Source organism: Anastrepha ludens, chromosome 3 (assembly GCF_028408465.1).
Source record: "Anastrepha ludens isolate Willacy chromosome 3, idAnaLude1.1, whole genome shotgun sequence".
Lineage (NCBI taxonomy): Eukaryota > Metazoa > Arthropoda > Insecta > Diptera > Tephritidae > Anastrepha > Anastrepha ludens.
Window position 1 is genome coordinate 127,120,657 of NC_071499.1, and position 13,625 is coordinate 127,134,281.

Here is a 13,625-nt window from a genome sequence, read left to right on the forward strand (position 1 = left end):
CATCTGCGGTGTGGCTATCGTCAATTAATTTCTTTTTACGTTCACTGCCAATGGCGTTCTGTTACAAAGTACTTCTGGCTCAACTGACTCAGCTGACCAGTTTGCTTATAAATTTCAACTGAATTAAAAGTAATTTTCTAATTGTAAAATTTATTTGATTTTAGGTTTTGAAATTATATTTAAAAATTGTTAAATAAAAGTATTCAAGTGTGCAAACAGAGAGTTGGCTAAGTTCAACAAACTGAAATGCTAGTAAAGCAATTGATGTAAATGCCAGTTATGAAGGAAGGTAGAAAGCGGAAAGGGATAAAGAGATAGGCATACACTTTCATCCCAAAGTACACGCATTTGCTTGCAGTTGTACACAGTATATAATTTGTGAAGTCTCATTTTTCGTAAGGTAGGTCTCTTTACTTTTACTATATCACACCTCAGCAGAAGAAAATTCAACCAACAACGGCCACCTTTCGGCCGAATCGTGCGCAAGGCGGTCGGTTCCACGTGGCTTGAACGATCCGGATTTATATCTGATCAAGGACTGTCGCTCCAGTAGCATTCCCAAAACATTTATCGAAATTTTTATGCTGTTACTACAACAGCTGTGGCCGGGTGTGTCATAATGCCTTGGTAGTAACTATAAACATAAAAAAGTGCGTACCTGTCGCTCGGATTTGTAATGAATCATTAGATAATAGCCTATATACACAATTATTGTTATTACACATATGCTTGAGCTTAGCTGCGTATGAGATGCTTCCGTTACTTTAAAATTACTTTTAATTCAACTGAAATTGTACTCTTTTTTTGTTGTTGAAACGTTTTCCTTGTTATCCACGCAAGACAACTACTAGATTTAATTTGCTTGCTCCATCAAAAGATATGCTTTTGTTTGCGTTTTAGTTGTTCTTTAGATTTATTTAGATTTATTTTTATTGCTGTTTTGCCATTTACTTGTATAATCTCAACAACATTCCTGCCATCAATCAACAATTTTAGTGTTCAAAAGGAAATGCTGTAAAATCGCGAAATTTCTGGTTTTTAGTTTCTATTTAGTACATACATATGTACATGTATGTATGGTATATTTATTTTAATTCTCTCTTAGCAAGTTGTATTTAAATGTTATCATGCACTTTTCACTATAGCTAATAAATGTTCAAAAATAATTTATAGTGTCCAAGTGACATAATCATTTTTAGTTTTGCTATAACAATTTAATTATTTTCAGTTAGTATTAATCAAAATGAAATTAATACCAAAATAATTATTTAAAAACTAATTTTATTTTGTAAAAAGTAAATACATATAAAAGAGAGTGCAGTAACTTGTAATGTACATGCATAGTATATTCCTTAAAAAATGTATGGTAAATATTTATACAAAACATTTAATTTCAGCAGTGAAAATTGTGTTTGTTTACATAGTTCTTTATAAAGTAAATTGAAATAACCTATTTTATCTCTTATTTTGTCTATGCGCACAATTCCATAGATCAAAGTTGACCCAATGACTTTGATCACATATGAAATTGTGTTTCAACAAACAAAAACTACACGTATATATATATTTTTATATAAAAATTTGATTTGATAATTTAGTAAGCAATATATTTTAAAGAGCTCAGTATAAAAATTTACGAATTAATTACGTAGAAATTCTCAGTATTATCATCTCGTTACAGAAAAACATTTTTTCAGCGTCTCCAAAGCGTTCAACAGAATTAATAATATTTATAAAAATTTTTTTTATGTACATAACTTTTGCTACTGCAATCTATATACATGCATGTATATGTAAGCATATCTTTCACGTTTGAATGTAAAGTCAGATTTTCTTTAAAACGAAACAATAAGTAGTAGTAACGGCTTATAAACTATGCCCAGTTGTTTATTGAATTTAAGCACTTAGCTGTTCCCCCGATTTTTTGTTTCTATTTGCAGTTAGTGAAATTTTCGCAAACACAGAATTTTCTATAATTTCGTTAATATGATTTGGTTTAAATATAAACTGTTTATCAATAAAAAGGAGGTATATTCGGGGTCAAACGAACTGTTTTTTAATTCTTTTAACTTACTAGTATTTCTTGTTATACTATAAATTTGTTATTTGTTATTTAAGTTCTTACTATTGTATTTCCTTCATATTTGGTACTGAGTTATCATTCTTTGCTTTGGTATGAGTTGCTGCATTTGTTGTATTTTAAATGATTAATTTTGTATGCTAAATTTGCAACTTGTTTTTATCATATTAATTTTAACTACTTTTTTCGTAACATTTCATTTCATAATAGATATGGAAATAAATAAATTTAAATTTAGTATAGATTTCGTAACAATAGCACGTTGAGGATAACAGTTAGAATGTTTGTATGTAGCTAGGAAATAATTATTTACACACACAGCATTGAATAAACACAATAATACGTTTTTTTAAGTGTATGTACATACATATATAACTGTGAAGGTGTTACATATTTAATGAATTAAAACCACAAATGTAAACTTTGATTGGTATGAAAAATTACCTATTTAACAAGTATTATATTTGTATATTTTTCATATGCACTTGTATAACATTAGAATGTTTTCATGTGGTAGACTACCAAAATTTTCATTTTCATTTTCATACTCGCACTTTCAATGCCTATTACTACATATGTATTTATGCACACTAAATTTGGGTAACTTTGTTTTGCGTATGTTTCTGGCTTTCGGCATTTCACACATGCTTGTGTGTTTGTTTGTTAGTATGTATATGTAAATGGTTTTAATAAATTAATTTGCTAAGTAAAATTTAAAATTTCAATTATTCACATATCATTTTTGTTGATTATTATTTATTATTAAATTTAATAAAAATGTTATCCAATAATGCATGTATATATGCTGTATGTATACTTATATATGTATAATACAATATATAAATATAATTTTTTAAAGTACAATGTTTGTAATGTTTATGTGTATAACTAGCTTTGCAACATTATTTCATAACCTCATATTATTTATGTCAATATATTTTAATATTTATAACTATAATTACAATAATAATAATAATGTTAATAGTAATGAGAATCTCTTTTGTAAATATTTGTATGTTTCATGCATACACTAAACGTGTTTGTATGTATATATGTATTGTACATATGCACCATATATACATATGTACATAAATCCATACTTTAAAATATTTTCTTTTAAGTTTTGCAAATAACTTGCACGCTATTTACATGTTCTTAAAGTTCCTTCGTGGAGAACTTAAATAAGGAATCACAAAAATCTATTTATCGTCTAAAATCAAAAACACGCGTTCATTGCTAATATTCATTAAATTTTTTGCTACACTTAAATTTTAATATCATAACAATGTTCCACAGTTAGTATTTACTCTTTTTGCGTGTTTGATTTAAACTATTTTATGTATAACTCTTATCTTTTCTGTTCACTAGTGTATGGTACATGTTTAAGTGCATTTTTCCTTGTTAAATAATCAATTCATTATTTTTACTTTTCGTTTTGTTGAAGTAGCTCTAATTAAATACGTTTTGTTTTCACTTTTGTCTGCCACTTTTAATCATCCCATTTTGGGAACTGCGTCTCATCGATGAACATGGTAAATTTACCATCATTGGTTGTTGAGGAATTCACTGCTGGGTTTCTTGTACTAGTGGGATTTTTTGTCTGTTGCTGACTTGTGGGATTGCTTTCAGTTGCTTTGGAATAATTTGTGTTGGAACGCTCTGCAATGAGATTAAAAAAAAAAAATAATATTGTTGTAGCGCCACAGCACTCCTAGCATCACTCACTTGCTGTTGCTGTAGGCTTTGCGCGTGTGTCCTTTGTAGCCCACACTGGCTCATTGCTTTGATTCATATAGGTTGGCTGATCCCATACCGCTTTCTCCTCGACATTTTTACTCTGCAAAAATTGATAGTAATTGCTTAGCATATATTTGTACTGAAATTGGTTTCTTTTTATGTTTTAGTGCACATACATAATCTTTATCGACATGCAGTTCCATCTCATCAGTCGTCTGCTCAAGTGTACTGTGCGTGATGCCATAGTAGAAGTACATGATGAAGCCCAGTGTCATCCAGATAGTGAACCTAACTAATGTGAGTATGCTTAACTTAAATATTAAATAAATATTAACTGTTATGGCAATTGCTGGAATAAATGGAAGTCCCGGCGTTAGGAATGCGAGCGCATATCTGAACAAATTGAAACAAAAAGAAAAAAGTTACTATTATATTTCCTGCTATTAATGTATCATAAATTAATTTACCTATTTTGTGGTTGTCTTGAAATGATTAATAGTATCACAAATATGCCAATGAACAAAATGAAATAAATGAATGCGGCTAAGCCACCGGACCAGCCAATGGCCGCAAACAGATCCAAGAAGAATATGAGACCGAACATGATTCCAACAAGTTTCGTGACATACATGCCTGTTTGTGAAAATAATAGATAATAATAACAGGCAACAATTTCGAGGTTATAATGAGCAAATGCTGTGCATCAAGATTGCATGAAGATTTTAAAAACTATTACATACATAACTCACAAATGAAAACAAATAAATGCCGTTTACGTACCACTTTCCGTAGTGGCTTGACCCGGGTTGATCCATGGAAAGAAGCCGGGACACAGGTACGCATAATCATGTATTTTACGTGACACGAAATTCAGGCCCATAGTGTCAAAGGCGGTCGCTTGGCCGGTCGGTCCAGTTGGTGCGCCATGCACGCTGCCATAAAACTTATTTTCTGAGCGATCGGAAACAAGAAATTGATCGTCACGTCCCAAGTAACCTTCCGGACTCTCGTCGATAAATGAATCATCGGAATCGGACATGCCACGTGTTACACGCTTTATTGTTAATTTATTCGACGGCAGTACCTCAGCAGTAGTGGCACTCGGATCTGTTGCTGCGCCCGGCGCGAGCGGTGTGCGCAGCTGCGATGGCAGCAACTCCACCAGTGATGTGCTATGTGGCTGATAGCGCAATATCATCACACAAGTGGAGACCAGCGTGTATGCGAGCAGTGTGCCAATGGACATCATTTCCACGAGAATTTCGAGACGTACCGTAAGCGCAACTAAAGCGGCTGCAATACCGCTACCAATGGTCGCTAGACCGGGTACATTAGTGCGTTGCCACAGTTGCGAGAGTTGCCTGAAAGGTTGCATAAGAAGAAGCAAAATGCATAAAAACAATAATTATACGCTGTGAGACTAAATACCTGAATATTAGGCCATCTTGCGCCATGGCATAAATCACACGCGGCATGGGGAACATAGAGCCGAACATTGCTACAGATAGGCCAGCGGTAGCGCCCACGGCGACAAAGGCACGACACTTGGGTGCTCCCACATAAGACCACATTTGCACCAACGCCGCGCCAGAACTGATGTGGTCAAAAGGTACTGCAAGCAAATTAATGATAAATCATAGTTTAATTTTGTTATGGAAGCATTTAATGCAATCTGCGCTTACCGACTAGTGTTAACACTAAACTAACGCTCACATACGCCATCAAAACAATAACTAATGAACCAACAATGGCTTTCGGTATACTCTTCTGAGGATTGTGTGCCTCCTCACCGGTGGTGGCAATTATATCGAAGCCAATAAACGCATAAAAGCAAGTCGCTGCGCCTGAAAATACCTGGAAAGTATAATGAAAGTGGGAAAACATATTTAACGATGAAGTTTTGTAATTATTGATAAGCTATTACTAATTGCTTGCTGAACTTACACCACTCCAACCGTATGGCAGAAAACCTTGATGCTCTGTCCAAGTGCTGGAGTCAACATAAAATAAACCTGCGGCCATCACAAATACCCATGTCGCCAGATTTATGGCATTCAACGTATGATTAAATATTACCGATTTACTTGCACCCATCGCCAGTATGCAGGTCATAATCAGTGCTATGCCAAATGCTACAAAATCGGGTGGCTTACCTATAGAATGGAATATGAAAGGCGGTCGAGCAAAACATTTAATATTGCACATATATTTATAATCGCTACTTTGAGAGTATTTAAAGTGAAACTTAATGAATTTAGAGAGTATTAAAAAAGATGATAACTTACCAAATATGGTGCCGATTGTATCGCCAATTGCATTCGCTATTGCACCACCGGTCAGTGAATCGAAACTAGAACTTAAAGCACACGCGCAGGCACTTGTTCCTATTAAATATTCCAATATCATATTCCAGCCAATAATAAACGCTACAAACTCCCCCACCGCTACGTAGGAGTACATATAAGCTGAGCCGGAAGTATGTGGCACGCGCACGCCGAATTCTGCATAGCAGGCACCTTTATAAAAAAACATTGCATTTGAATTATTTTGTTAATTTATTTATTTATTTGTTGGGCTGCCTTACCTGAGAAAATGCTTGCTATCGCAGCAATGATAAAACTAATTATCACACCGGGGCCAGCGAGATTTTTCGCCACCATACCCGCAACCAGGTACATACCAGTGCCACAACACGAGCCTACACCAAGTGACGTCAGGTCCAGTGTATTTAGGCATTTCTGGTTAAAAAATGCAATAAAAATTAAAAATGTAAGTTGATGTATCTAAGAACTAGCACAAGAAAAAATTAATAAAGCATAACAGAGCACTTAAAATTATGAATATATGTACTTATAAAAAAATTGAAAAACACTTCAGAAATCAATACCAACACTCTAATAGGCTCTGTGCGACTATTTTTATTATTCAATATGTTTACCGTTAATTTCGGCTTTGTCGGCTGCGCGCTGCCGTCCTGCAGCTGTTTCACATCCTTGGTGCGTATTAACTTTGGTATTAGTGTTGTTGTGCTTACGCCTGGCGGCAGAGGAATTTTAATTTTTATCTGCAATCAAATAGAAATTATGGAAAAAAAAATTAAAAATATCGGTGAAGTGAAGAAGGAAAATGTGCAGACCAGACTGCAGGGTCCGCAGTGCGTATGAGCAACATACGCGCAGTGTTGATGCAAAAAAAATCTAAAAAGTTATTAACTATCAAGGACTCTTAAAGTCATTTGCCATTTGAGCATCATTAACAGAATTCTATACACACACACACACACACAAACCCGCACCCAACTACACTTTATACTTCTATTAACACTTCAGTCAATTGGCCCACTTGTCAGCGATTGCCAGTAGAGGCCATACACGCGCACACACATACACAAACACATTTTTTGTTATGCGCCTATTGTTTGGTGGAATTGCGAAAAAATGTGAGTTACCAACAACGGTTAAAGCTAACCCACACTTGCTTAAAAAAAGACTGGAAAACTAGCGTTAGAGCACATAAACACGAGGAAACACGCGCACATACATAAGGATTAAAATGTATGTATGATTACATGTTTTTGTATGCGCTTATGTATACTTGATTCGCTATGCATACAAACACGTGCGGTACTTAAATCGATATTTGCAACAAGTACCATTCAACATAAATGGTGTTGCCGCTACCGTAGTCGACATCGATGCCGCTGCTGCTATCGGCATTGCGACGACCTCATGAATTTTTCTTTGGTTGCGTGTTTACGTCCTTTGTGGAAAATGTCATGGTTAGTTTTGCACTGATTTTCCTTGCAAGGATATATCTCGAAGTATTTTAAGCTGTGTTAATCTAAGTAATTCCATGAATATTCCTGTTAGCGGTAATTAGAAAGCTAATCAAGATTCGCATAATAAGAGAATTTTAAAATGTAACTAATGGACTGGACTGAACTGAAGTTCAAAGCAACGGTGTGTTATGCAAATATTAGAAGGCGATTGCATTAATGAGTGAAATTTCAACGCAAACTTTTTGGAAACTTTCTTTATTATACGGAAAAAAGTTAAGTAAAGGTAAGTAAAAGTGAAACTGGACTTGAATGTCAATTCAAACTATGAAATATACAAACATTCATACAAACATACATTTAATCGTTTGCTCTTCGCTCTCTTTCAGCACTCTTTGCCATGAGTTAAAGCGATTGCGAAAGCGATTTCATCTATGAATAAGACGGACATGGTGAGAACCTTGTAAACCACCTTAGGTGATAGAAAATGCATTTGGAGTCTCAAGTCTCAAGTTCTCACCATGCCCGTCTTATTCATAGACCATCTCGAGCAAAAATGAGGAGACATTAGAGATATTCGGGCATAGTAAAACACATAAAAATAATTAAGCTAAGATAGCCAGCTGTGCTTGTTGGCACTGCTAAACAGATTAAACTAGATGCACCCAAGCCACTCGGTCAAGGACTTTAATTTCATCAGCAAAAAAATTGTGAAAAGTAATTTTAATATTTCTATATATTTTTTTAGTTTTATTTTTTATTTCTATCTGTTTTTTTAAATACCAAAAGTAAAAAACGAATACACTTTACTAAAATACAGCAGCAATCTCTTCATGGTGAAGTCTTATTCTTTATTTTTTTTTCAGAAATTCCGATCACTTAAGCCACGAAGTTTTATATGCAAACTTGGGACTGTGTTTAATAATCCAGAGTAAAACAGCCTTTCAGGAAAAAAGCTGTTAAAAGGGTATAACGAAATTTCACTAATTCTATTATTTTTAAGTCAAGAAACCAAAAAGTTTTTATAATATAAATAAAAAACATTATAGAAAAAATTAAAAAAAAACTTTTGAATTAAAATTTTTTTATAAATAAAAAAATATATAGAATAAATTCAAAATCGTTTTTTTTAATTAAATTATTGATAAAAAAATATATAGAAAAAATTAAAAAAAAATGTTTAATTAAACTTTTTTTTTTATTTTTTTTGTAATTTCTATTTGTTTTTTTAAATAAAAAAAAGTAAAAAACGAATTTACTTTACTTTTACACTTTACTGAAATACAGCAGCAATCTCTTTACCATCAGATTGTGAAGTCTTATTCTCTATTTTTTTTTTCAGAAATTCCGAGCATTTAAGCCACGAAGGTTTATATGCAAACTTGAAACTGTGTTTAATAATCCAGAGTAAAACAGTCTTTCAGTAAAAAAGCTGTCAAAGGGGTATAACGAAATTTCACTAATTCTATTATTTTGAAGTCAATCTTTAAATTACATATAACGGGTGATTTTTTAGCTATTATCTTTTTAAACAGCTGACGCACGTTTCGTGTTTTGTTTCACTGTCAAACATCTTTAGTTTGCTCTATAATTTAACGATGAATCGTCTTACAAACGAACAACGCTTGCAAATCATTGAATTTTATCAAAAAAATGCGTGTTCTGTTAAGAAATTTTAAGATCCACTTTTTTATCGAATAATTTTTAACTTTCCTACAGCTCTTAAAAAATCACGCTTTACTATCTCATCATGGTCAGCGCTTTTGCTGTTTTTTTGTTTTTGTTTCTCTTGTTGTTGAGGGACCTCTTTAAATACCACGTGTAGAAAAAATTTAAATTGTGATGAGGAGCAGTTTGAAAAGGATTATTGAGCAATGTAAATGGCATATAATAATAAACCATATACATAGGCACATACATACACATACGTAACATATACTTATACACAAATAACAATATTTCACATACACACGCGTAAAGCAAGAGGGAAACCGTTTGAAAAATATTTAAAGAATTTAAAATATGTCAATGTTGTTGTTACTGATGCAAACCAATACTAATCAACCTCCATCAGTGCCAGCCATAAGAGCTATAGCCACAATTGATGGCGTTTATCTTCTGCTTCGTTGGCTGCATGCTCGTTTAGGCCAGCTGTTCGTTAGGACAGTCGATTGGACATTTGTTGCTGACGACGTTGGCAGTCTGAACAGTTGTTTGTGACTGACACACAGCAGATGTGTATGCAGGTTATTTAGTTGATTAGACACTTGCTGGCTCATTTAATGGTCCGTTTGGCCGGAAAAGAGCCTAGGCACCACCACTTACAGCTTATCGCCTCTTACCATTTCTCACTCGCACTCACACTCAAGCCAAGCGTACACCCTCCATATCCGCTACACCCACTTGACATCCGCTAAACTTGGCTCAATCTGACTGCGCTCTCCGTATTTATAACTTACATGGTTTTTGCGCCAAGTGCAGAAGTAAAAGGATAAACTGTTTCGCTATTCTGCATCCTCAATTGCCAAGCTCCTGGGTCATTTAATACTCACAGCTCGCCATTGTCTATGCATTTCGCCTCCCACGCGTCCTTCATTTTTTGTTTTGTTTTTATGTTGTGTGAAGTAGAGATTACAGGACTTCGTCATGTAAATGACGGCGAAAGTCGTGCATTTCTGCCTACCTTTTCTCTGTTCTCCTCCCATTTATCAATGCACTGGATTTGAAATAAATTATGTTTTTGCCATTACAATGAACAAAAACTTAATTGAGTTCTTATCAATTACACAGAATCGCAGTGAAATAAATGCTCAAAAGATGCAATAAATGCGATAATGAAAAAAGGCCAAAATGAAAATTCACAAATTACAAAAGCAATAGATAATAGATAATATTGTACTTGTGCATGTGCCTCGATGTGGAAGATGGAAAAAACGCAAAGTTCACGGTCGTATTTGTGGCCATTATGCAAACTGTCGCCGTTTGCAGCGGAGATTAGAAGGTCAACAGGGGCACACAAATACACATTCAGATTCGCATTCGCAGACTCACATTCACATACGGCCATATATTTGAATAATACATGAGCTTGTATGCACTTGTGGGCTGTTTACTGTATACATACGAGTATTTATGTGAATATTCCCGTACTAAATGCCCTTCAATGTCTCGAGTGGACTGTTCTCTTTTATTTGGTTTTTATGTTGTGTGCAACTTCAGTGAGCAAATGTTTTCCAGACGCTTACGTCTGAAGTGCCTTAACTTAATTAAATGGCGCTTTTGCTGCAGAGATTTTGTATTGTTTTAATCGACGAGAAATCGCCTTAATTAGATTGGATAATATTAGTTGTAAACGTGGTCAGGAAATTGGTTATATACCGAACTACTGCTCAAACGGTAGCTTACCAGCAATTCTCGAGCTCATCAAACGTTTTTCTTCGACATTGATTCACAGAACTATGCATAAGTACACCTAAGGTTCACTATGAGTGGAGCTTGACTGTTTAATTTTACAGCTAGCAAAAATAAATTGTGTGAAAAGGTTCGTCAATACGAATGAATTAGAAATAGCGCTAAAATTGCTTAGAATAAAAACAATATTTTTCTAGCTATGAAACTATTTCAACCGTAGTCGAAAAAATCATCGTTTTATCAAATCTCATTACTTATACGAATATATTAGTTTGGGGAAAAAGGAATTCATTATTTTCTCGGTAGATGGCTGTAGTGATCGATATCTCGTAAAGTATCGATCAAACAATTTAATGTTTATGCTCGTTGTCAAGGTGACATTTCACACTAACCAAATTCTTTTGCTTGTTTTTGTTTGTCCCATTGAGTTGTGAGTTACAGGGTGTTAACAGTGGAAGTCAACAAAGGGGTAATTTAATAAATTTTTCAGTTTTTCTTGGATAAAGGGGAAATTGCAGGCAAGGCCGCTGAAATTGTGAATGGTGATTATGGTGCCGATACTGTAACCGCTAATTACGCGCAATTTTGGTTCCGCCGATTCCGTTCAGACATTTTTCATGTTCAAGAAAATGTCGATAAAGAAATAATCGAATTTGACCGGAATGTTAGTAGTTGTAACATCACCCAGGAGCTAAAGATCGATCATAACACAGTTTTAAACTATTTGCGCAAAAATGTTATGTAAAAATACATACTGGAATTCTATTTCCCCAAATTTATATTAATCTTAATCATAAAGGTGCGACCTCGGTAGTCTAGCGTAAGTGGATTAGCCTGCCATCCCAGAGGTTGTGGGTTCGAATTTCACGTAAAGCACGGTCGTCGCACTTTTCCACTGTTTCTAAAAAAATCTCATTCCTTAACTTATCCTTTCCACCCTTACTCCCGCACAACAGTCAGCGCATTATTTGCATTGTAGCTGCTAAAACAAGCAAAAACAAAGAAAAACACACAGTTACATATTGGATCAGTGGCACCAGTAAGAGGAAGCGGGTACCGCGATAATAGCGCAGACGCACCAAATTTAGCGAAATCCTCAACCATCTGTGCGATCCTTCCGGCAGGAAAATGTGAAACACAGATGGCGCTCCAAACAGCAAAAAAACGTTGTTCCTAAGCAACGGCAGTTGGACATTCTCACTTTTTATGATGGGTAGTGGCAGGCTAATCACCTACCCTGTCAGAAATCAAAATAGATTAACGAAACCAACGCAAGACTGAGTCTTGTCGAGGCCCTATGCTCTCGAGAGGAGTGAACAAGGAAAAAAATTCATAAAGGTATAAAAAACAGTTTTTCCCATACTTTTCTCTTTCCTATATTCCATTTAACTTACTTTTCTTTCATAATCATCTACACGATTCCTTTCGGAACGACCTGAATTTTTATACGGCCCAGAACTCAATTTAGCTGTATTTCTTATAAATTTTTTTCTGTTACAATAACAACAACAAAGGTGTGAAACAAAGTAGTTTTTACCACTATACCGCATTTCTCTACCAACACCAGCTGGTGCCTCATCAAATACTAGTACTTCTCTGTGTTTTAGTGTTCCGTAAAGTCCATACAGTTCGTCGTTAAACCACAAAGATCTATACATCTGCGACAGAGCTTTCACTTTTCTCGCATTCCATCATCCTGTTGTTAATGATTCAGAATAATGCATTTATCTAATTCCTAGGTTTGTTATGGCTATTTTGGTCACTCCTTTGACATATTTATACACATATACATGTACAAGTTACATATTTCTAATTCTTCATCTATGTTTTATACTTATCCACCTACACTTGCCAATTCAACTGTCATGCACTTTCACGATTACTTTGGCCTAAAAACCAAACAACGCAATTGACCTTTGGCGGCTGCACGTGATTGTTGGACAATTTAGCTTATTTTCGTTACAGGCAAAAATGAGTGCATATTTGGTTAGAAAAATCATGGACATGCATATATTCATATATTAGTGGATGCACTAGAAATAATTTGAGAAAACAAGTTAGTGTGTGGTATTTTTTCCATGAGTTTTAATCTATATTACTTCTAAGCAGCTATTCTAACAGATGTATAGATGAAACCTATAAGATAGGATCTAGTTGACCGAGACGGTGAAAAATCTCCGTGGAAGTCTCGGAAGGCGCATTGCACTTAAATCAAGTAGGGTTTGTTTCTCTAATAGAGAGGTATGCCGGTGTGCGTAACAGGTCAAATGACCAAAAAATACTTTCAGGTAAAAGCATCGATAGCACTCATAATAGAGATTCTTGGATTCCCTACGCTTATATGGGATAGGGAATACAAATTTTAACATTTAATTATTATTCTAAATTGCCCAGCAAGTGTAGTTTTAAACCATATAAACCTAAAGCAACCTAACTAATCTAAACTACATCGCCATTTCTCATGTGGGGGACATCACTTTTCATATATTGCTTAACGGGGAAATGTCAATATCAGATGGTTAAGACAACTACTCGTTAGTTTTTTGTGGTTTTCTCCAGCCTTTTGTACTTTTTTGCAGGAAAGCAATTGAATAGAAATATAAATTTTTAAGGAAAAAAAAT

The 13,625-nt window shown here is 34.5% G+C and overlaps 1 protein-coding gene and 1 long non-coding RNA gene across 3 annotated transcripts in view; one reads left to right on the forward strand and one right to left on the reverse strand.

Annotated features, from left to right (window-relative positions):
* The first annotated feature begins 44 nt into the window (after positions 1-44).
* On the forward strand, positions 45-8,599 carry LOC128859135 (uncharacterized). Of its 2 annotated transcripts, none has more exons than XR_008454101.1 (3): positions 45-129; positions 3,985-4,114; positions 8,459-8,599. It is a non-coding gene; the product is annotated as an uncharacterized LOC128859135 (long non-coding RNA). The 2 variants fall into 2 exon arrangements; XR_008454102.1 differs by lacking the exons at positions 45-129; positions 3,985-4,114 and adding exons at positions 6,848-7,878; positions 7,982-8,309.
* LOC128859134 (cationic amino acid transporter 2) overlaps positions 3,082-13,625 on the reverse strand; it is a 28,694-nt gene continuing 18,150 nt past the window's right edge. The window contains exons 2-12 of the mRNA XM_054095885.1: positions 6,756-6,881; positions 6,402-6,555; positions 6,103-6,333; positions 5,762-5,970; positions 5,500-5,671; positions 5,246-5,429; positions 4,598-5,178; positions 4,285-4,450; positions 3,994-4,210; positions 3,806-3,917; positions 3,082-3,739 (exon numbers count right to left, since the gene is read on the reverse strand). Coding sequence (XP_053951860.1) covers positions 3,570-3,739; positions 3,806-3,917; positions 3,994-4,210; positions 4,285-4,450; positions 4,598-5,178; positions 5,246-5,429; positions 5,500-5,671; positions 5,762-5,970; positions 6,103-6,333; positions 6,402-6,555; positions 6,756-6,881 — 2,322 coding nt within the window. The 3' untranslated portion in view covers positions 3,082-3,569. The remainder of the gene's footprint in view (positions 3,740-3,805; positions 3,918-3,993; positions 4,211-4,284; positions 4,451-4,597; positions 5,179-5,245; positions 5,430-5,499; positions 5,672-5,761; positions 5,971-6,102; positions 6,334-6,401; positions 6,556-6,755; positions 6,882-13,625) is intronic.